The sequence below is a fragment of the Monodon monoceros genome, unplaced genomic scaffold (assembly GCF_005190385.1).
Source record: "Monodon monoceros isolate NGI ecotype Baffin Bay Population unplaced genomic scaffold, NGI_Narwhal_1 Super_Scaffold_17, whole genome shotgun sequence".
In the NCBI taxonomy this organism is placed as follows: Eukaryota; Metazoa; Chordata; class Mammalia; order Artiodactyla; family Monodontidae; genus Monodon; species Monodon monoceros.
This window is the reverse complement of record NW_021703773.1, coordinates 4916779-4940083: the sequence shown is the minus strand read 5'-3', so window position 1 is coordinate 4940083 and position 23305 is coordinate 4916779. Positions and strand designations below refer to the sequence as shown.

The window sequence follows — 23305 nt, the reverse complement described above, 5'->3', positions numbered from 1 at the left end:
CTGTCCCTTAAAGTCGGGGGCTGAAGGAGGCGGCATCCCAGTCCGGAGAAAGCGTTGCTCGTCTGAGAGCAGCTGCGGGTCCAGAGGAGAGTCCAAGGGAAAGTGGGAAGGAAGGAGGAAGGGAGCGGGATGACGAGACCCCTGCTGCGGCCCGCCGGGCTCGGACCGTTCGTCCTGACGTGGCTGCCGCTGCCCGCGGCTCCGGAGAAAGGAGTCCAGGCCAGGAGGGCCAGGCCCGCGCCGCCGTGCCCGCCGCTGCGCCCTCTGCTCGGCGGGGGACGGCCCCGGGGCTCGACCGCTGCGGGGGCTGCCGCGTCTGCGCCGCGGCCGAGGGCGAGGCCTGCGGCGGGGCGCTCGGCCGGCCGTGCGCCGCCCTCGCCCCGGCTCCTCGGCGGCGGGGGACGGCCGCGTGCTGCGGCGACTGTCGCACCTACCCCAGCCTCTGCGCGCTCCGCGCCGAGAACCGCGCCGCGCGCGTCCGTGGCGCGCTCCCGGCAGTGGCGGTGCGGAAGTGGGGGACTGTGGAGCCCCAGGTGAGCGGAGGGCCGTGCGCTCTCTGCGCCCTCTTCAGGAGCGAGTTCCGTTCGCGCGGTTCTCCCTGCTGCATCGCCAGAGCGATTCAACGCCTCCTAGGTACCGATTTTCTTCCCTCCTTAGGTATCCGGTTACCGGTTCCCATGTGGTTGCTCCCCAATTTCCTCCCCATAGCTGGTGGCCGCCGTATTCCCTTTTATTTTCAAATCGGGGTGACAGGTCTGGTCTCATGCGACCGCAGTGGATACACAGTGGGAGACCGAAGAGAGGAGGGGGAGGGAAAGCGGAGAGAGAGGGAGGAGAGAGGTGATGCCTGATGCGGTCAGGCAGCGAGGGTCGTCCCCCACCCCCACCCCCGCCCAAAGAATGGGACATCTCTTTGCGGGGACCAGAAGCGCAGGCTGGCTCAGGAGCACGTACAACTTCATCGCCGCCGTGGTGGAGACGGTGGCCCCGTCCGTGGTCCACTTACAGCTGTTCCGCGGGTAAAGGAGGTCGGAGGAGGACGTAAGCACCCCGGGCTAACTGTTCCCGAGCGCCTCCCTGCTCCTGGACCCGCGCAACCACTCTCCCAGCACAATTTAGTTGTAAAAACCACGGTGAGGAAATCAAACGGCTCAAAGAGGTTGCATAGCCTGTTGGTCGTTTAGCCAAAGAGCAGAGACACAAGGATTCTGACTTCCAAATCTGGGCTACTCCTCTCTCTCAGACAAGTTCAAGGTCAGAGGTAAGAGCCAGAAGGCACCTTGATGGTGATGTTTGCCCGGCCCCTTCTTTTGCATGTAAGGAATCCCAAACCCAGAGAGCAAGAGAAACTTGTCCTATGTCACAAGGCCAGTTAGTAGTGGAACCTAAGCCGGGACCAGACTTCTCTGACTCCCTCCCTGCCTGGGTGCTGGATAATGTAGCACTAGGTCCACTTTTGCCCCCAGTATTACGATTAGGTTAGTCGTCTTTGAAGCAGAGGGGTGCTGCTTTTCCTGGAAAAGCAGAGTTGGAATCAGCTCTCAGTCCTGTTTCCAAGAGACGGCCAGGACATTGAACACAGAGTCTAATTACATGTGGAGAGAATGAAAACAGGCAGGGAAAAGTAAAATGTCTGAGGAAACTGTGGTGGAAGAATGTTTGATAAATGCCAGGTTCCCATGCTTCCGGACTATGGCGGATGCCCTGATTTGCCCTCCTTCTGCTTATGCTGTTGTCTTGCTGAGACAGGTCGCCTCTCAGCAGTGAGGATATTCCTGCATCCAGTGGCTCTGGGTTCATAGTATCTAAGGATGGGCTTATTGTTACCAATGCCCACGTCCTCACGAACCAGCAGCGGATCCAGGTGGAGCTCCAGAGCGGGGTCCAGTATGAAGCCACTGTCAAGGACACTGACCATAAATTGGATCTTGCCCTGATTAAAACTGAGCCAAATGTGAGTCTGCGATTCGAGGATTTTCATCAACTTGCTGATAGTTTCTTCCCCACCCCACCACATGTCTTTTCTCCCTGGCATATACTTTTTTTTTTTTTTTCTAGTTTGCTTTTTTCTATTCTTCACTCCTTCTTTTGTTTATTTTCTTCCATGCCTGTCTGTATGTCTGTAACAATTTTTATTAACTACCCAGCTGTCTTTTTTTCTCCTTCAGTTCCTTCTTCAACAGATGCTGCTTCTGGGAAACTTATTTCTCTGCTTGTCTCAGAACACTGGAAATGATTGTAACGGATTCAAAGCTGCTAAGGAGTGCTTTGAGTTCCTTGCTATACGGAGTGTGGTCTGCACCCCAGCAGCATTGACATCATCTGAGAATTTTTTAGAAATACAGAAACTCAGACCCTACCCCGGTCTACTGAGATTCATATGCACATTAAGGAGAAGCACTGCTTTGGGTGACCTCCTTTCTGTTCGTGGCTTATTAACTTTGTAAACTTCTGAGCTGGAATGGTGCTAAGTAAATTGCTAATGTCAGTTTATGTTCATCAGTTACTTCACTGGCGGTTTACTTATTGTAATTTCTACAAGCAACAATTTTAGATTTTTAGAGATGATCCCTATCATCTTAACAAGTGAGAGTTTACTGGTAGTTGGAGTGTAAGGAGGAAGACTCAGGCAGTTGTAGAAACTAGGTGGGTGGGTGATTCTTGCATTATAAATGCCGAAATGGTGGAGACCATGTCATATATGGATTGTATACAAATGCTGATTGATTCCAGTTTTAATTTGTCCATCTGGTCCCTCCTCACCCACGTGCAGACTGAACTTCCTGTATTGCTGCTGGGAAAGTCATCTGACCTGTGAGCTGGCGAGTTCGTGGTGGCCTTGGGTAGCCTGTTTTCACTGCAGAACACAGGGACGGCAGGCATTGTCAGCGCCACACGGCGAGAGGGCAAAGAGCTGGGGCTGAAGGATTCAGGCATGGACTATATCCAGACGGATGCCATAATTAATGTAAGTCACAGGGGTAGGCTGTGCTCAGCCCATAAGATACTGGCAATGCGGTGAGAGGAACACTTCAGGGGGCCTTCTTTTCCCTTTGGCCTTTCGGGGATGTCCAGAGATCAGGTCTATCCTCATGAGAGGTATGGAATGCCACGCTATTAGAGGTGAGCCTGTTTGATGTGATAACTGGATGGTCTCCTAGGGTCTGTCGCAGAGGTCACTGCTTCCGTAGGAGGTGGCGGTCCTCTTGCTGTTGTTCTTTGCCTGCACCGACTTCGGAGATGATCATGATGGGGCCCAATTTTGCCTGCCCTGGGGAAACAGGGGCTCACTAGGGCAGGCTGTTTTTGGGAGACCTCTTCGGGAACTATATATAGATGACTGGGAGAAAAGTACTGATGGCTTTTTCAAATTCTGTCTTCAGCACGGGAATTCTGGGGGGCCTCTGGTGAATCTGGTAAGTGACCACTTTCCTTGCTGCTTCACGCTTCTTAACTTTCAAAAACTTGACAAATTTCATGATGCAGACTGGGATGTCGCTCTTGTGTAGAGATTTGTGGTACGATGCTTTTCTATTATTGCATCTTAAGTAAAGGGCTAGGAAAAATTTAAGATCTGTGATGGATTTGTCATCTTGGCATGTGAGCTCCTCCAGCCGAGGGGGTCAGGGTTTCCTTAACACCTACTTACATCTCTTCAGTGTGCTTTCTGCTTTCATTGGGTACTTAAAAAAGTCCTGGGTACTAAACCCAAATTATGTCAAATGACAACTGTACTATGTAATGTATATCCTTGAAGACCCCCTGCTTCTGCATGTGAAGAACTAAGTCTCATTCCAAAATGCTAATTTAGTATTGACCTGCTTAGAGACGACAAAAAACCACAACAACAATCCGTTGCTCTGTCATGTATTTAATTCTTAAATTTTATTTAACGTCCCTAATGGAAATGCCAGGGTTTCTAGTTGCTCAGATACAACAAGAGAGCAGTGCTGTTTGACACACGGCCTGTGATCATGCTCTCTGAGTCCCTTGAGCTGATTGTTTCTGGTTTCTCTTCACATATTACATTTGCTTGTAGGAGGAGGAATTGTGTGTGAAATCACTGAGCGCTTTTTATTCCTAACATTTTTTTTTCCCACATCTTCATTGGAGTTTCAGTGCTTTACATTGTTGTGTTAGTTTCTGCTGTATAACAAAGTGAATCAGCTATATGTATACACATATCCCCAAATCCCCTCCCTCTTGCGTCTCCCTCCCACCCTCCCTATCCCACCCCTCTAGGTCATAACAAAGCACCGAGCTGATCTCCCTGTGCTCTGCAGCAGTTTCCCACTAGCCATCCATTTTACATTTGTTAGTGTATATATGTCCATGCCACTCTCTCACTTAATTCCAGCATCCCCTTTCCCCCCGTGCCCTCAAGTCTGTTCTCTACATCTGCGTCTGTATTCCTGCCCTGCCACTAGGTTCATTAGTACTGCTTTTTTAAATTCCATATTTTTTGGATTCCATATATACATGTTAGCATATGGTATTTGTTTTTCTTCTTTCTGACTTACTTCACTCTGTATGACAGATTCTTGGTCAATCCACCTCACTACAAATAACTCAGTTTTGTTTCTTCTTATGGCTGAGTAATATTCCATTGTGTATATGTGCCACATCTTCTTTATCCATTCATCTGTTGATGGACATTTAGGTTGGTTCCATGTCCTGGCTATTGTAAATAGTGCTGCAATGAACATTGTGGTACATGACTCTTTTTGAATTATGGTTTTCTCAGGGTATATGCCCAGTAGTGGGATTGCTGGGTCATATGGTAGTTCTATTTTTAGTTTTTAAAGGAATCTCCATACTGTTCTCTATAGTGGCTGTATCAATTTACATTCCCACCAAAAGTGCAGAAGGGTTCCCTTTTCTCCACACCCTCTCCAGCATTTATTGTTTGTACATTTTTTGATGATGGCCATTCTGACCGGTGTGAGGTGATACCTCATTGTAGTTTTGATTTGCATTTCTCTAACGATTAGTGATGTTGAGCCTCTTTTCATGCATTTGTTGGCCATCTGTATGTCTTCTTTGGAGAGATGTCTATTTAGGTCTTCTGCTCATTTTTGGATTGGGTTGTTTGTTTTTGTGATATTGAGCTGCATGAGCTGCTTGTATATTTTGGAAATTAATGCTCTGTCAGTTGCTTCATTTGCAAATATTTTCTCCCATTCTGAGGGTTGTCTTTTCGTCTTGTTTATGGTTTCCTTTGCTGTGCAAATTTCATTAGGTCCCATTTGTTTATTTTTGTTTTTATTTCCCTTATTCTAGGAGGTGGGTCAGGAAGGATCTTGCTGTGATTTATGTCATAGAGTGTTCTGCCTGTGTTTTCCTCTAACAGTTTTATAGTGTCTGGCCTTACATTTAGGTGTTTAATCCATTTTGAGTTTATTTTTGTGTATGGTGTTAGGGTGTGTTCTAATTTCATTCTTTTACATGTAGCTGTCCATTTTTCCCAGCACCACTTATTGAAGAGGCTGTCTTTTCTTCATTGTATATTCTTGCCTCCTTTGTCAGAGATAAGGTGACCATATGTGCGTGGGCTTATCTCTGGGCTTTCTATCTTGTTCCATTGATCTATATTTCTGTTTTTGTGCCAGTACCATACTGTCTTGATTACTGTAGCTTTGTAGTATAGTCTGAAGTCAGGGAGCCTGATTCCTCCAGCTCTGTTTTTCTTTCTCAAGATTGCTTTGGCTATTCGGGGTCTTTTGTGTTTTCATACAAATTGTAAAATTTCTTGTTCTAGTTCTGTGAAAAATGCCACTGGTAATTTGATAGGGATTTCATTGAACCTGTAGATTGCTTTGGGTAGTGTAGGCATTTTCACAATATTGATTCTTCCAATCCAGGAGGATGGTATCTCTCCATCTGTTTATGTTATCTTTGATTTCTTTCATCAGTGTTTTATAGTTTTCTGAGTACTGGTCTTTTGCCTCCTTAGGTAGGTTTATTCCTAGGTATTTTATTCTTTTTGTTGCAGTGGTAAATAGGATTGTTTCCATAATTTCTCTTTCTGATCTTTCGTTGTTAGTGTATAGGAATGCAAGAGATTTCTGTGCATTAATTTTGTATCCTGCAACCTTACCAAATTCATTGATTAGTTCTAGTAGTTTTTTGGTGGCATCTTTAGGATTTTCTATGTTTAGTATCGTGTCATCAGCAGACAGTGACAGTTTTACTTCTTCTTTCCCAATTTGTATTCCTGTTATTTCTTTTTCTTCTCTGATTGCTGTGGCTAGGACTTCCAACACTATGCTGAATAACAGTGGTGAGAGTGGGCAACCTTGTCTTGTTCCTGATCTTAAAGGAAATGCTTCAGTTTTTTACCATTGAGAATGATGTTGGCTGTGGGTTTGTCATATATGGCTTTTATTATGTTGAGATAGTTTCCTTCTATGCCCACTTTCTGGAGAGTTTTTTTTTTTTTTTTAAATACATTTATTTATTTATTTATTTATGTTTTGGCTGCAATGGGTCTTCCTTGCTGTGCATGGGCTTTCTCTAGTTGTGGCGAGCGGGGGCTACTCTTTGTTGCAGTGCATGGGCTTCTCATTGAGGTGGCTTCTCTTTGTTGCAGAGCACGGGCTCTAGGTGCGCAGGCTTCAGTAGTTGTGGCACGCAGGCTCAGTAGTTGTGGCTCGCTGGCTCTAGAGCACAGGCTCAGTAGCTGTGGTGCACGGACTTAGTTGCTCTGCAGCATGTGGGGTCTTCCCAGACCAGGGCTCGAACCCGTGTCCCCTGCATTGGCAGGCGGATTCTTAACCACTGCGCCACCAGGGAAGCCCTGGAGAGTTTTTATCATAAATGGGTGTTGAATTTTGTCAAAAGCTTTTTCTGCATCTATTGAGGTGATCATATGGTTTTTATTATTTAATTTGTTATATGGTGTATCACATTGATTGTTTTGCGTATATTGGAGAATCCTTGCATTCTGGGATAAATCCCACTTGATCATGGTGTATGATCCTTTTAATATGCTGTTGGATTCTGTTTGCAATATTTTGTTGAGGATTTTTGCATCTATGTTCATCAGTATATTGGCCTGTAGTTTCCTTTTTTGTGACATCTTTGTCTGGTTTTGGTATCAGGGTGATGGTGGCCTTGCAGAATGAGTTGGGGAGTGATCCTCCCTCTGTTATATTTTGGAAGAGTTTGAGAAGGATAGGTGTTAGCTCTTCTCTAAATGTTTGATAGAATTTGCCTGTGAAGCCATCTGGTCCTGGGCTTTTGTTTGTTGGAAGATTTTTAATCACAGTCTCATTTTCAGTGCTTGTGATTGGTCTGTTTATATTTTCTGTTTCTTCCTGGTTCACTCTCAGAAGGTTGTGCTTTTCTAAGAATTTGTCCATTTCTTCCAGGTTGTCCATTTTATCGGCATATAGTTGCCTGTAGTAATCTCTCATGATCCTTTGTATTTCTGCAGTGTCAGTTGTTACTTCTCCTTTTTCATTTCTAATTCTGTTGATTTGAGTCTTCTCCCTTTTTTCTTGATGAGTCTGGCTAATGGTTTATCAATTTTGCTTATCTTCTCAAAGAACCAGCTTTTAGTTATTGATCTTTGCTATTGTTTCCTTCACTTCTTTTTCATTTATTTCTGATCTTATCTTTATGATTTCTTTCCTTTTGCTGACTCTGGCTTTTTTTTGTTCTTCTTTCTCTCATTGCTTTAGGTGTAAGGTTAGGTTGTTTATTTGAGATGTTTCTTGTTTCCTGAGGTAGGATTGTATTGCTATAAACTTCCCTCTTAGAACTGCTTTTGCTGTATCCCATGGGTTTTGGGTCATCATGTTTTCATTGTCATTTGTTTCTAGGTATTTTTTGATTTCCTCTTTGATTTCTTCAGTAATCTCTTGGTTATTTAGCAGCACACTGTTTAGCCCTCACGTATTTGTGTATTTTACTGTTTTTTTCCTGTAATTGATTTCTAATCTCATAGCATTGTGCTCAGAAGAGACGCTCTATATGATTTACATTTTCTTAAATTTTCCAAGGTTTGACTTGTGACCCAAAATGTGACTGGAGAAGGTTCCATGTGCACTTGAGAAGAAACTGTATTCTTCCTCTTTTGGGTGGAATGTCCTAAAAATATCAATTAAGTCTTTCTGTTCTGTTGTGTCATTTAAAGCTTGTGTTTCCTTATTTATTTTCTGTTTGGATGATCTGTCTATTGGTGTAAGTGGGGTGTTAAAGTCCCCCACTATTATTGTGTTACCGTCGATTTCTCCTTTTATGGCTGTTAGCATTTGCCTTATGTATTGAGATGCTCCTATGTTGGGTGCATATATATTTACAATTGTTACGTTTTCTTCTTGGATTGATCTCTTGATCATTATATAGTGTCCTTCCTTATCTCTTGTAACAGTCTTTATTTTAAAGCCTATTTACTCTGAGTATTGCTACTCCAGCTTTCTTGTGATTTCCATTTGCATGGAATATCTTTTTCCATCCCCTCATTTTCAGTCTGTATGTGTCCCTAGGTCTGAAGTGGGTCTCTTGTAGACAGCATTTATAAGGGTCTTGTTTTTGTATCCATTCAGCCAGTCTGTGTTTTTCGGTTGGAGCGTTTAATCCATTTATATTCAAAGTGATTATCGATATGTATGTTCCTATTACCATTTTCTTAATTGATTTGCATTTGTTTTTGTGGGTCTTTTTCTTCTCATGTGTTTCCCACTTAGAGAAGTTCCTTTAGCATTTGTTTTAAAGCTGGTTTGGTGGTGCTGAATTCTCTGAACTTTTGATTTTCTGTAAAGCTTTTGATTTCTCCATCAAATCTGAATGAGATCCTTGCTGGGTAGAGTAATCTTGGTTGTAGGTTTTCCCTTTCATCACTTTAAATATGTCCTGCCACTCCCTTCTGGCTTGCAGAGTTTTTGCTGAAAGATCAGTTGTTAACCTTATGGAGATTCCCTTGTATGTTATTTGTTGCTTTTCCCTTGCTGCTCTTAATAGTTTTTCTTTGTATTTAATTTTTGATAGTTTGATTAATATGTGTATCGGTGTGTTTCTCTTTGGGTTTATCCTGTATGGGACTCTCTGTGCTTCCTAGACTTGACTATTTCCTTTCCCATATTAGGGAAGTTTTCGACTATAATCTCTTCAAATATTTTCTCAGACCCCTTCTTTTTCTCTTCTTCTTCTGGGACCCCTATAATTCAAATGTTGGTGCGTTTAATGTCCCTGAGGTCTCTGAGACTGTCCTCAATTCTTTTCATTCTTTTTTCTTTATTCTGCTCCCTGGCAGTTATTTCCAACATTTTATCTTCCAGCTCAGTTATGTGTTCTTCTGCCCCAGTTATTCTGCTATTGATTCCTTCTAGAGTATTTTTAATTTCATTTATTGTGTTGTTCTCACTGTTTGTTTGTGCTTTAGTTCTTCTAGATCCTTGTGATATGTTTCTTGTATTTTCTCCATTCTGTTTCTGAGATTTTGTATCATTTTTCCTATCATTACTCTGAGTTCTTTTTCAGGTAGGTTACCTATTTTGTCTTCATTTATTTGGTCTTATAGGTTTTTACCTTGCTTCTTCGTCTGTAATATATTTTTTTGTCGTTTCATTTTTTTTTTTTTGATGGGTGGAGCTGGTTGTTTGGCCTGAGGTGTCCAGCACTGGGGTTTGCAGGCAGTTGGATAGAGCCGGGTCTCAGAGCTGAGATGAGGACCTCCAGGAGGACTCACTCTGATTAATATTCCCTGGGGTCTGAAGTTCTCTGTTAGTCCAGCGGTTTGGACTCAGAGCGACCCCCAGCCTGGGAACCAAGATCCCACAAGACGTGTGGCATGGGAGAAAAAAAAAAAAAAAGGATCAATACAATAACAAAGAATAAAAAATAAATAAAATTAGAAAGACAAAAAATATATTAGGAAAAATAAAACTATAATTGAAACAACTGCAACAAGGTAAAATAAAACCACAACAGAAAAAAGGAAAGAAAAAAGGGAACAAGCAAAAAGGAGAACAATAACAAAGTATAAAGAATAAAATTAGAAAACTAAAAGATTTATTAGAAAAAAGAAAAATATAAATGAATCAAGGTAAAACAGCACCCCAATCTAAAAGAGGAAAAAAGAAACAAAGAAAAACAAAAAGCCTTGGCTATGGGGGGGGTGGAGTTTAGGCAGGGGTGGAACTTCAGCAGGGGCAGGGTTTAGGGTGGGGTGGGAGCTAGGCGGGTGGGAGGTGATGTTTGAGCATGGGGCTGGGCCTAGGCGGTCGATGTTCAAGCGTGGAGCGGGGCTTCTGCTTAGGGCCTGCAGGGAAGGGGAGCACATGGAAAGGAGGGCCTCTGGAGTGTGGGGTTTGGGAGTTTGGAGGTAGGGCCCTGGGTGAGGGTGTGTGGGTGGGGTTTAGGCCCAGCACGTTGGAGGGGGTCTCCGAGTGTAGAGGTAGGGCCCCAGGTGGGTGTGCAGGGGCGGGCCTTGGGCTCTGCCCGGCAGGAGGGAGGCTCCGAGGGCTGAGGATTAGGCCCGGGAGCCCAACAGGTTCCCCGGTGCCTAAGAGGACAGGGAAAGCGCTGGCTGCGTTCCCTTCCGTTCCTCCGCGCCCCTCCCCCACCATCTCCCCCAGCTGGACCCCTAACCGTGGGTGGGTCCCGCTGGGTGTAGGAACTCCTTCCTTCCCCCAGCCGCCCCTCAGGGGTGCCAGTCCTGTCCCGCCTCCACTTCTCCTCCCCCTTCACTCCCCGCAAGCCCCACATCTTACCTGGTCACTGGGGGTTCCTACCCCTGTCCCCTTAGGTGTCCGTGGTCCCCCTCCAGTGCCTGGTAGGTGCCCTAGTTGTGAGGAGACGCGAATTCTGCATCCTAGTCTGCCATCTTGACTCCGCCCCCTTTACTCCTAACATTGCATGTGATTTTTTTTTTTTTTTTTTTGCATGTGATTTTTGTGCCTGCTTTTTCTCCAGTAAACAATGAGTTTACTAGAGCAGGGATGAAATGCAGAATTTCAAGCCACACTCCAGACCTATTGAATTATAATCTGTATTTTAATGTGATCGGAAGTCTCTTTTCTATCCTTCCCGTTACCTAACAAAGGCTAAGGAAAGATGAAATGCACAAAAAGGAAAGTATTTCCCACTTCATAAATTTAGTTTAGTAGAGCTTTGTTCCTAAGGTCAATTTACTGAATCTTCTGAATAGTTTCATTGAAGTGTGGCTGAAAGTCAACAGATTTTTGCCTTTTCCGTGTTTTAGTCTCATTTAAGGAATGGAAAGGCATATACTCCTTACTCTCATATCTGTGTCAAAATACAAACTGTGGTTCACTTTGAAAAGCAATGTAATTTGGCCAAGAAAAAAAAGAGCTCAAGATTAAAACCCAGAATTCCTCAGCAGGATTTTGCACACCTTGGTCCGCTAAGATGCTACCTGTTGCTCGACCGTAAGTGACCCTAAGCTTCTCTCCTTCCTTTGCTTGTCAGTCTGCAGAACTGGGCTGCTGAATTGATGTCTCCTCCCTTGTCAGGATGGTGATGTGATTGGCATAAACACACTGAAGGTGACCACAGGAATCTCCTTTGCAATTCCCTTGGATTGCATTCGACAGAAAGGTAAGGGGAATTAGGAATTTTTCTTCCCCTCCCGTGCTTTTCAGGAGCCCTCAAAGGGCTCCACTGTGGTGGAGACAATCCCTTTTTTTGGCCACGCTGCGTGGCTTGTGGGATCCTAGTTCTGCAACCAGGGATTGAATCCGTGCCCCCTGCAGTGGAAGTGTGGAGCCCTAACCACTGGGAAGTCCCTGAGACAATCCTTTGAGTTCTGTAGAAAACAGTCACCAGTACTGAGCTCTGATCACAGTGATCCAGGCAGCAGTACCAGGGGACTAGGTGCAAAACCCAGCCTGAGCTGTACCCAGAGATAGTTGGATGGAACTATTGTGGAAAGGAAAGCCCTGGGCTGGATGTGGGGAGGTGGGCCTGTGCGAGCGACAAAGGTTCTCTGAGGCTTGTTTGTCTTGGCTGGCAGCCTGAAAGGGCAGCTAACATTGGAAGGATATTCTGTGACTCGGTCTGCCAAAAGGAAAGAAGGCTTTGTTAGTAACACGTTATAATTCTCCTTTCCAGGAAAGGCTGTTTCACAGAAGAAATAGTTGGTTCTGCGCATGCTGCCCCTCACTATGAAGTAAGCATGGGTGTGACCATGCCTGGGTTGTTTTTCAGAAGCACAAGCTATGGGTAGAGAGCCTGAAGGGGGAAGGTAAAGCATTTGGACAGCGGCTGGCTCCTCTCGTGACTGCAGGCCCTACTTGTCACAGGGTAGGTGACTGCATCTGCTGGCACCAGCACGCACTGTACTTTTCAGTGGTTTCTTTCACTATGTCCAATGGTTCTAGGCTTCGGCACAGAGAATCAGACCACCCCTGGGGAAGAATGATGGTGACCAGCTAGAGGGCATCCTTGTCCCATGTGTGTGAGCCCTGAGCAGAGCAGATAGAGTCCCCACTGACAGTTGGAGGGTTGTCCAGGGCTCAGGAGACTAATTCATTGTGCTTCCTAACCTCATGGGAAAACTCTTCGGACTCTTCTTAGCCTGCTTCAGGAAATGAAAAGGCCAGATCCACATTTCCGTGATGTGACCTCTGGAGTTTTTGTATATGAGGTGATTCGAGGAACAGCTGCTGAAAGGTAAGAGCAGCTCGGGCCTCTGACCATCCTTCCCTGTTCTCACTAGATGTGCCCCGTGGTAAATGTGTGTAGGATCTAGACTTGCCCTGTCTGATAACGGTGGGCCCTGCCTGCCGTGAGGCTACTGAACACCTACCTGAGGGGTGGCTGGTGTGACTGAGGAACTGCATTTTTAATTTTATATAACTTTAATTGATTTAAATACAAAAACCCAGAAGCAATGTAAAATATTCTCCCCTGAAACACACTTTTTTTGTTTTGGGGAGACTGCGTTTCACTTTAATAACTGCATTGTGTAAGAGATTATCATCGTATAGCAGCATATTGGGTGTGTGCTGTTTCTAGAGGATTTCAAAGACTTAGAACAGAGTGTAAAGTATGTATTAATAATTATTAAACTATGATATGTTAAATGATATTTTAGATATAGAGTTAAGATATTAAAATATATTTTTATATTATATATTAGTTTCATCTGTTTAAAAATTTTAAAAAGTTTAAAAATTTTTTGAATGTGGCTACCAGAAAATTTTAAGTTATATATGTGGCTTGCCTTACATTTCTGTTGGACAGTGCTGAGAGTACTAGTAAGGGCCCCCCCAGCCCCGGCCTTTCTTTTTTTGGAAGGGATGGTTCTCTGCAGCCCAAGAATTCATGATATGAGTTCATGACATAAGTTTAATTTTGCTAGGAATTCCCAAATCTACTCTTTTGCTACCTTACTTATTAAGAATCAGAAGAATCCAGGGAGTTAGGAGTTTAAGAACCTATTTTAGGTACTTTAAAACACTTTTTCTCTTTGAATTTCGGATGAAAGTATCAGAGGCCAGCACTAAGGGCTTCCCTGGTGGCGCAGTGGTTGAGAGTCCGCCTGCCGATGCAGGGGACACGGGTTCGTTCCCCGGTCTGGGTAGATCCCACATGCCGCGGAGCGGCTGGGCCCGTGAGCCATGGCCGCTGGGCCTGCGCGTCTGGAGCCTGTGCTCCGCAGCGGGAGAGGCCACAACAGTGAGAGGCCCGCGTACTGCAAAAAAAAAACAAAAACAAAAAACAAACAAGTACATACAGTAAATAAAGCAAAGGCAAGAGACGTTTTGAGACATTTATAGTAACTACTGCGAGACAGGGTGACTTGGCCTACAAATATTCTCCTGGTCTCTCTCTTATACTTCTTCCACATCCCTCCCTCACTGTTTTTGTTTTTTAAGAGCTCAACAATCTGCTTAGATTATGGCAACTCTTTTCATGGGGAAGAATCTATAGGGTACTAACTGTTCAGAAGAGTTAAGTGTTAGGCCTCCTGTTACTAAACTTGACTCGTCACAGGCTTTTCTAGACGTTCTTGGTCCCTGCCCACTCCCCTCCCCCCCACTTATTTTTAACTTCTGGTTCAAGGCCAAAGCTATCTCTTTCAGCTCTTCAAGTCCTTGCTCCTCAAAATGTGGTCTGTAGACCAGCAGCAATAGCATCAGCTGGAGCTTTTTAGAAATTCAGTGACAGGAGCACCACTGAAAAAGGATTTGAAAAAGAACTGGTATATGTATAGGTATAACTGAATCACTTTGCTGTATACCTGAAACTAACACAACCTACTCCAATATAAAATAAAAAGTTAAAAAAAAATCAGAATCTGCTTTTTAAACAAGATCTTCAGGGGATTCAGATGCACATTAAAATGTGGGTATTACTGCTTGCTTGAAGTCCCTGATAAACCGCAAATCATTCTGTCATCACCCACTTATATCTAAGAATAATGACAATAATTCCAGTAATAACAGCTGGCATTTATCAACCACTTATTATGTCAGGCATCATTTAAAGTGTCTTACGTCCTTGTTCGAGCCCCCAATAATTGTGGGATACAGGTGTTATTTTACGGAAGCAGCAGCTGTGGTGCAGAGAGGTTAATGACCTTGAGAGTTACACTGTAAGTCAGAGGGCAGGGATGTGCAACCTAGCTTAGCCCCTGTATTATCCTGCTCTGGCGGCTACTTTTGTTTCTGAGAGGCAGAGTGATTGGCAAGAAAATGGGTTTTCAAGTCTGAGAGATCCAGGATGAAATCCTACTTTAGCCTCTTATAAGCTGTGGGACACGGAAAAGGTCTTTCATCCTGCCTGAGCCCCACTTCCTCATACCTGGTGCATAGTTTGCATTCAGTAATACTTTGCAGGTTTCTTTCTCACAGAACTATCATGAATTCAGTTCTTTCTTTATGCACTGTCCCAGGCATTCCCCTGAGCTGTCCTGGTTCTCAGGCTTTCCCTGCTTTTAGTTCTATGCTCAAACTTCACATCCTCTTCCTTTAAATTTTTTTGAAAAATAAACTCTACATACCTTGGTAATCCTCCCACATTATCATTCTTCCCTGGGCTTCCCAGCTTCCAGTTTCTCTCTCTCTCTCTCTTTTTTTTTTTTGGCTGCACCTCACGGCTTGTGAGATCTTAGTTCCTTGACCAAGGATCGAACTCGGGACCCTGGTAGTGGGAGCACTGAGTCCTAACCACTGGACCACCAGGGAATTCCCCCCATTTCTCATAAATGGTGTCTCCTGCAGTCATTTAATTTGATTTCCAGGCTATTTTTGACTTTAAGACAGATCATCAGCATGGCTATATTTATTCTAGTGTTTTGTATTTGGAGCTGGTTTTTGTTTCTAAAATATATATTCTACGTGAAGCAAATATGTTGGAGGCTGAGTATAATCACAGCTTTGAGGAAAAGGAGCCTAGAACCAGAGTCTTAAATATTTAGACCTTGGTGACTGGTTTTTGACTTACTGGAAGCTGCTTCTGTAGTGCAGCTCAGCATACCCTCCAGGTCCATAAACTGTGGGTGAAGATGGGGCAAGTAAGTGGGCTGTCAACATCAAACTGATTAGAGTGTAACTGTCTGGAAAAGTATATATTGCTTGGGCTTTTCACGTTTGTTGGTAAGGCCGAGTGTATGCTTCAGGTTAAGTGAGGTCAGGAATTAATAGAAATGAAAAGCTGAACCCCCTATTGCAAACCAAATCTCATATATGGGAGGAGCAAACTTCTTATACATTATTCTGGTAGAATATTAATTTTGGAAAGGCAAATAGGGTTGTTGTCCTCCAGTGATTTTGCAGAATATATTAGAGCAGGCCTCACATTCAGAAGGATGGAGGCTACTTCTGGTTTCCTGGTCTGTTTTTTTTTTTTTTTTTTTTTTGCTGTATGCGGACCTCTCACTGTTGTGGCCTCTCCCGTTGCGTAGCACAGGCTCCGGACGCACAGGCTCAGCAGCCATGGCTCAGGGGCCCAGCTGCCCCGCGGCATGTGGGATCTTCCCAGACCGGGGCACGAACCTGTGTCCCCTGCATCGGCAGGCGGACTCTCAACCACTGTGCCACCAGGGAAGCCCATGGTCTGTATGTTTAATGCCAGCAAAATGGTAGTGTCTTAAGAGACAGACATTAAATTCTAGATGGGGATAAGTAAAACTCTTACAGTTTCATGGTCCTTTCTTCTCCCCTCCCAGCTCTGGGTTGAGAGACCATGATGTAATAGTCAGCATAAATGGACAACCTGTCACACGACAACCGACGCGACTGAAGCTGTTAAGGCCAATGATTCCCTTTCTATCCTGGTTCATTGGAGAAGTCAAACGTTGATCCTGACAGACACACCTGATATACTCAATTAAGTGTCTTGCTTTAAAAAGAAATGATCTAACAAAACCAAAGCTTTATTACCTGGTTTGTATTGAAGATGTGCCAAAGATGGCAAGGGGTTTTAGGATCTGTTTCTTAATAAAGGAAAATGAATGCTTTAAAACACAAATACACACACTCTGGAACCATTAGGTTGGGGGTGTTATAACTGCTGCTAAGAAGCATTCCTAAGGCAAGTGGAAGAAGGACATGGTGCCAGGAAGTCTGGGGAGCTGATAAAATTTTATTTAAAGACAGGAAACAACTGAAAACAGGCAGAGTTTCTAGTTTAACCTTGACAAAAAGGACACTTCAGTATTTAAAAACTTCTCTATAGCCACAAACTGGATATAACACAAATATACACAAACAAATAGATCTATCTACCAAATATTAAGAAAAAAACTGAATCCAGAGTATAAAGGAAATCACATTTTTCAAAATATTCCTTTATTCAAATAGTTTTTCAGGTTGTGTCACATTTGGCCAGGGTTTGTGAATACAGAGGATGGGCATCACCTAGAAGCCACACTGAAACTGACAAATGTGGATCGTCACAGAGGAAGGTAAAGATTCTCAGGCTGTCACCTAGCAGTGGAAACAACTTTGATCCCCATCACCTTTTCTCTGAGAAGGGCTTCTTCTTTAAAATACAAAATTTAATAACTTACAGACTTTCACCTCTTTACCCAAGCTCTTCCTCCTGGAAACATTAATGATTAATGATTTTGAGTCTGAAAGCTGCCACAGTTTATTTTTTATTTTTAAAGGAAAATAGCTTTGGATGGGGTTTGTGAATATCCTTAAGTTGTTTTTTTTTTTTTTTTTTGTGAGATGAAGCAGGATTTGTGGTTTTAAAGTAGTATCTTATTTGGGGTAAGATTTCAATTTTAGTTTGTTTTCCAGATTTTTCTTAAAAGTTTTTTTTCTTTTTCTTTTTAAAAGGGGGCATCCTTGAACCCTCTTAAGTTCTATGCAAAATTTTATGTTTCTGTGCATTTTTCTGGGGAGAAGGTCCAGTTTCTTCATGACCCACAACATGTACTGCCTTAGAGTGTAGAGATTATAAATAAGAATCTCTCAATTATTACTGTTATAAAGAAGGTTAAGGTCAACGTGGTACAGAACTTTCAGGACAAAATAGAATAATCTGTTTTAACTTTTACATAATTGCCACCATTTAATACCGTTAAGAACAGTGGTCATATTAATCAGAGATAATAAAGCTGAAACTCTTAGGAAAACTTCATAATGATAGAGCATATTCAGAGTTACTTTAATTGGGATTCTTGGTCTTTATGTCAATTATTACGAGACTAAACTTTGAGCAGTTCTACCTTGATTGTTTTTAGAATTTATAAGTTGCCCAAATACCAGGCTCTTACTTTGATTTACCTTACAAACCCCATTTTTACCTTATATTCTTTTCAACTCAGATTGCAAGGGATGGGAACTAAGTTTTAAAAAACCACTTATAATTCAGAACATTTTCTTTTATTCCCAGTGATTTGGGAACTCGAAACCTTGGCTGTCTCTTTCCCTATGACTGATTGCTATAGCCCACACTGAGAGATTTTGGTACCATGCTTATTTTGACAGAATGTGTTCAGTTTCTCTTTGCCCCCCAGATCAATCCTAACTCTACCCAGCACTCAGTAGTAATATCCTTTAAGGAAGAGTCTGCTTTTCTTTCCAGGGGCCTGAGGCCCCTCATATTATCTTACCTAATCATGAAGAACAGATTTACAGTTACTTGTATGAAATCTTTTTTTTTTTTTTTTTTTTACTAGTCTACAACATGGGCTGTCTAAACTGGTAAATACTACTTTTTTGATAGGAAAAGTCTGCCAAGAGGATGGCTGAACTCAGCCATGTTCAGCTATCCAAAACATAACTGGAATGAGGAAATTACTGTACTGGATATATTCCCTCTCAGGCATAATAATGATGAAACAATAGGGTTTATTATCAGGCTCAGTTCAAATGCTTAGCTTTAAGCACAACAAGTATAATTTTGAGTTTCATTTTACCTACTGAGAACACCCAAACGAGCATTCCAGGTTGGCAACATTTATTCTGCAATTTAAACTCAGAAAGTCAGAATTTCAGCGTAATTAAAATCCATCGTCATTTCTACTTCTGAAGATTTTCGTTGGTTCAGTTTCCGATCTCCACCGCATGAGGACTCAGGGTCACAAAAGGCACAAGGCTAAAAATATTCACTTTGCTTATCCTGTTGGGTCCACTTGCTCCAAAGGATTGATTATACAGCAACGCACAGAAATAAAGTGTATGGAAACCCTCCTGCAGCTTATAAGTTAATCACTATCCTTTATATTTTTTGTATATGAGGAAAGGTGCAAACTTGATACCCACAATACTGTTTGCTTGTCATTTCTAGTCTGCAAGGTGAAGTTTGGGTTGAAAATCCACAGTCCAAAGAAACCTTCCTAACCAAAGTCATTCCCTCCAAAGAGGAAGGCAATGGTCAGGTCTGATAATAAGGAAGAGTTCTGAGCCTGTAGAGATGAATTCAGGAGACTTACCTCTCTGGGCCACGGTAGCCGCTCTTTTTAGTAAACAGTGCACCAATTGCTGCCGTCACTTGGCATCAGCCCTCCAGTAATAAGCAAAATAAGGTCAACAAACCACCAAATCCCAAGTCCTCCAAGTGTCAAGAGCTTCCCTACTGCTGTGCCAGTGTGTCCCAGACAGAAACGATCTACTCCAAAACATCCCAGGAAGAAGGAGTAGAGCAAAGTGGTTATGAAGTAGTGTCCGGTGTACCTACACAAAGGGAATTAAGAGGAAGATGATTACCACGTGAAAATGAAAACCCTTAACGATTAGTGAATTTCACGTAAGTGAAAAGACGGTGAGGCAGTCCCTCTGGGACCTCTTAACTGCCCCCCATCCCGCCCCCAAAAAGGAAAATCTCTAGTTTGTCTAGACCCTCAAAAGAGTACTTGCTAAGGTATGGAGGACCTTTAGGAATCAATACAGAGCTGGACTGAACAAGAAACTATCAAGCACATTTGCAAGATAGGTATCCTGGTAGGTGTGGAGTCTGGGCCCCCATCCCTCCTACACAGGCTCCTTTCCGGAGGGAGGCTGCAGTTCTGAATGTAGTTCTCTAATGAGGTGTTACCTTCCCTTAAATGAACACTGATCTCCATATTCCTTTTCTGCTGTTTTGTGGCACCTAACAACAGGACTTCTTTGTAAGGTCTTATGTACTGTACGTAAGACTGTACACAGTCTTATGTACTGTGATAACAATCAATTGCAGATGCTCTAACAGCATCACTTAACGCAGTCACAGACTCTCCATTAGCAAATGGTATACGTAAATTCTGTGCCTTCAAGCGGAGTTTACAGAAATAACCCTAATTCTTTAAGGTAATACCTGATCTTCAGGGAGAAGCGTCCATACTTTTCATAATAAAATCTTTATTCCTGAAAACCTAAGGCTGTTTGCAAAGGATTTATGCCTATCCTAGGACTTTTGGAGCTACATCATCTGGTCCAACGCCTTCATTTTTCAGATGAGAGGATAGAGACTCTGGGTGGCCAAATGTCCTTAGCTGGTTGGTGAAAGAGACATTTAGAATTCACAGCCTCTGGTCTCCTGTCCAGTGTCCCCTCTGTTATAACTACATTGTTGGTGTCCATGGAGGATGCACAGTAGTAATCATGCTGCCCCTTTAACACTTAACAGTAAAAGAAAAAGTCACATCAAGAAATGACAAAACACCTCTACCACCATCCAAGTAACAACTACTCCATTCAGAGTAACACTTACTTTATACAAGGTTTATTCTCTCGTAGGAAGGTCCTAGGACTGGCACATTCGATTCCGTCCAGGGCGCGGCACTGTACGGAGGTGTGTTCCACATCACTGTAGGCCTGACCACCGAACTGGGGAAGAACAACCAAAACAAAACAACCAACCAAACTCACCAGAGCAAGTAACACAAAATATATCTTTATATTAGTAAAAGCTGACGCAGGACAATAATTATTCTAACAAAGGTGAGGTAAAGCTATGCTAAAGAGCAAGGAATGCAGTGACATGCTTCAAGTGATTTTACATTAGTCCATCCTAAATGTACATTGTTTTAAATAAACTCTTTTTTTTTCTTTCCTTATGACTGCCTTCTTTAATAATATAATAAAAAAGTTTATAATCAGTTTCATTAAATGCCATTTAGAATAGACACAACACTTTATCCTGTATTTACAGGAAAAAAGAGCACATTACTGAACATTTGGGAATGGGTATTTAAAAAGTCAATGTGTAGTTGAGGTCTGTTTTATACGTATTATAAACGAACATCATTAGGAAAGAACTCAGAATATCAACTGACTCAGGACTTTACTTCGGTCACGAAATTGTGATTTTCAGATGTCTGTAATACATCTATAGTATAAGTTTAAATTCCAGAAAAAAAATTTCAGAACAGGACCTCTGACCCTTTGTGTAACTGAATGCTTGCAGAGAAAGCACAGCTGTACATTCTCCACTGGCACCTTATTAAGTGCTTCACTACTGTTTTTGCTGAAACATTCCTCAAAGGGAAGGGGTGGGTCCTCCCCCAGGACACGGGTGCCTGAATGTTGACAGTCCTCCAGGACTTCTGGGGGAAGTGACAGTCCGAGAACCTTGACAGGATCAACCCAGTGTTTAATGAAAATGGGTAAAAGTAAGTGATCTCTATACAATACTCACTCAAACTTTTATCGGTAATTACCCATAGAACAAAATCTCATGTATTGAAAATATTTCTTTACACATGACTGCAGTAAGAGTGGCCTTTTTGGCCTTATTACTTTCAGGTTTATTCCTCTGTGTCTGATTTAGCACAAAGAATATTTTCCATAATTCTTTTATAGCTGACTCTGTCTTGACTTGCATTATGTAGCATAATATAACATAATGGTGAGTCCACAGTGGGGAGGAAGTATGTGAACTTCACTGGTTTTGGGGAGACTGACTAGGAAGCATGCATCCAGCTTTAGGGATACTATTAATGGAACTGAATGGCTTCTTTCCATTCCAAGAGGCCACTGTTAACAAAGGCTTCTCCCGAATGCTGTAACCTCCTACAAAGACATACACTGATAGACCCTACCTATTTCCTAAGGACACAGTGGAAACTGCTTGTGTAGTGAAAAGAAAGGTCACTGGCAAGAGGATCTTTGCCCCAAATGCAAATGTGTAACAAAGATACTGCTCAATCCATCATCAGTTTTAGAAACTGCCTAAACCTATCTTTTGCTCTTTCGGTAAAGTACATACCTTGAAGGACTGTCAGGGGTGATATTTGAGTTCCAAATCTGTCAATCTCAATGGCCAGAGGAACCAAAGACAGGTTGGTCTTTGCACCTGGGTAGTTTTGGCACAGAGACTGCTTCTTCCTGAGGAAACTAAATGTCTTGTTCAGCCACTGACCCTAGCCATGCTGAAAATTTCCAGTAATAGTCATTCCAATGAATTTTACAAAAAGGTAACTTAATGCCCCTTATACTTTTCTGTAACAGCATTTAGCCAGTACTATTTCTCTATGGAAGAGTTTGCTCATACAACAAAACAAAAACCCACCTTGAGACAACCATAACCAAGTTCCTGGGACGCCGTTGCATTTCCAACATGATCCACTGGGTCTTCACATTCTATAAATTCATCGGGTCTGTAAATCACCGGTAAGAGCATCACTGTCACCATCATTAAGGTTTTGCAAATGGCTGTTTACATGTATATAATCAAAACAGGCAAGAGAAATTTCTTTAAGTTTTCTGGGGGTTAATTTCATTCTGACTCTTCCCCAAGACAAGAAATGCTGTCAGTTAGGCTGAAGCACAGCCGGTCAAACAGCCATCCAAATGACCCTTTGGTTGTGCCAGGGGCGTGCTTCTGGTCCTATTTCTACACGGATTCTACCTCTGCCATGGCTTCATCTCTTCCCTAGGCAAACAGCCACAAGGTATGAGGGCAAAATTGAAGCCAAAGGATTCCCAGCCCTCTTTGCATTTCCCAAACGCCTTTTCTTATTTGACTTAAAAGAGAGGTTAAAAATTTTGACTTGGCTCTGCAACAGTAAGGATATTCTTTTTTTTTTTTTTGTAAGGAAGTGCCTTGTAGGTACAAATAACTTACTCCAATTGTGCCCCACTCAGTAGCAGCACCTACGATGGTTTCTCCTTAGGTTAAAGGGAGAAGGACAGAGAAGGCACAACACGTATACTTCTTCCGGAGGCTAGATGATGTCACTCCTCCCTAGTTCTCCTCTTTGGGGATCCCAAAGGATCTGCCATCGACACACAGGGTTTTCCCCTGCATGAGTGAGACGAGTGAGAAACCTGTCACGATATTTACTTCCCGCGTTTTGACTTATCAGGTCCTCAGGTGGAGAGGGGCTGGGGGAAAAAAGCAGCCTGCCTCTCTCCCTTCCTCTCCCCTGCATAACACCCATATGTCCCAGGCCCCATCTCCATCTACACCCGCCTCGACGACTGCGTAGCTTACAGGTAAGAGCAAAGGATGACTGGAGAGTGGGGGTCGCCATATTCCCAGCTCGCGGAGCCGGTGGAGCTCTCCGGGTGGGTGGCGCCAGCGGATGTGGGCTCGGGCTCGGCGGTAGTGTTGTGCGAGTGGCTCCGAGAGACACAATGCAGCAGCAGGAGATTCCCCATCAGCAAAGCCGCCTGGCCGCAGAGGAGTAAGTAACTCACCGGGCAACCACCCAGCACCATCTTCCCGGGCCCAGTGGCGGAGACCCGGGCTCAACCTCAAACACCGGCCGGCACCGCCGACCCAAGCCCTGCCTGGTCAGGCCTCTCCGCGTAGCCCCGCTCCTCGCCGCCAAACAGCCAATGGGAGAGCAGCTCGACGCTCCGCCCGACCCCGACAGCTAATAAGAAGAGGCTGCGCAGGAGGCGGGGCTGCGCTTCACTTGTGCCTGTCAATTCCGCTTCTGGGTCTCACGCTCCGCCTT

General features: G+C 43.5%; 2 protein-coding genes across 2 annotated transcripts; one reads left to right on the top strand and one right to left on the bottom strand.

Moving 5' to 3' along the window:
• Positions 1-129: 129 nt before the first annotated feature.
• Positions 130-16856, top strand: HTRA4 (HtrA serine peptidase 4). The gene is given in 11 exon segments (XM_029226627.1): positions 130-258; positions 261-511; positions 900-1019; positions 1750-1954; positions 2774-2968; positions 3384-3416; positions 11478-11562; positions 12076-12133; positions 12541-12636; positions 16139-16188; positions 16191-16856. Coding segments are annotated over 11 exon segments (1335 nt in total). The 3' UTR covers positions 16304-16856.
• A 265-nt stretch (positions 16857-17121) lies between these two features.
• Positions 17122-23280, bottom strand: TM2D2 (TM2 domain containing 2). The gene is made up of 4 exons (XM_029226628.1): positions 22837-23280; positions 21913-22000; positions 20113-20228; positions 17122-19097 (listed from the first exon to the last, which is right to left on the bottom strand). The coding sequence occupies exons 1-4, from the start codon at positions 23061-23063 to the stop codon at positions 18884-18886; spliced, it is 645 nt and encodes a 214-aa protein (XP_029082461.1). The 5' UTR covers positions 23064-23280; the 3' UTR covers positions 17122-18883.
• Positions 23281-23305: the final 25 nt, after the last annotated feature.

What these genes read in the sequence shown, in the direction of transcription:
- TM2D2 (XM_029226628.1), bottom strand. Translation starts at nt 23,063, where the DNA reads ATGGTGCTGGGTGGTTGCCCGGTGAGTTACTTACTCCTCTGCGGCCAG. An exon ending in GTCATCCTTTGCTCTTACCT is followed by an intron (nt 22,001 to 22,836) that starts GTAAGCTACGCA and finishes GGTGATTTACAG; the next exon opens with ACCCGATGAATTTATAGAAT. An exon ending in TTGGTTATGGTTGTCTCAAG is followed by an intron (nt 20,229 to 21,912) that starts GTGGGTTTTTGT and finishes GTTCTTCCCCAG; the next exon opens with TTCGGTGGTCAGGCCTACAG.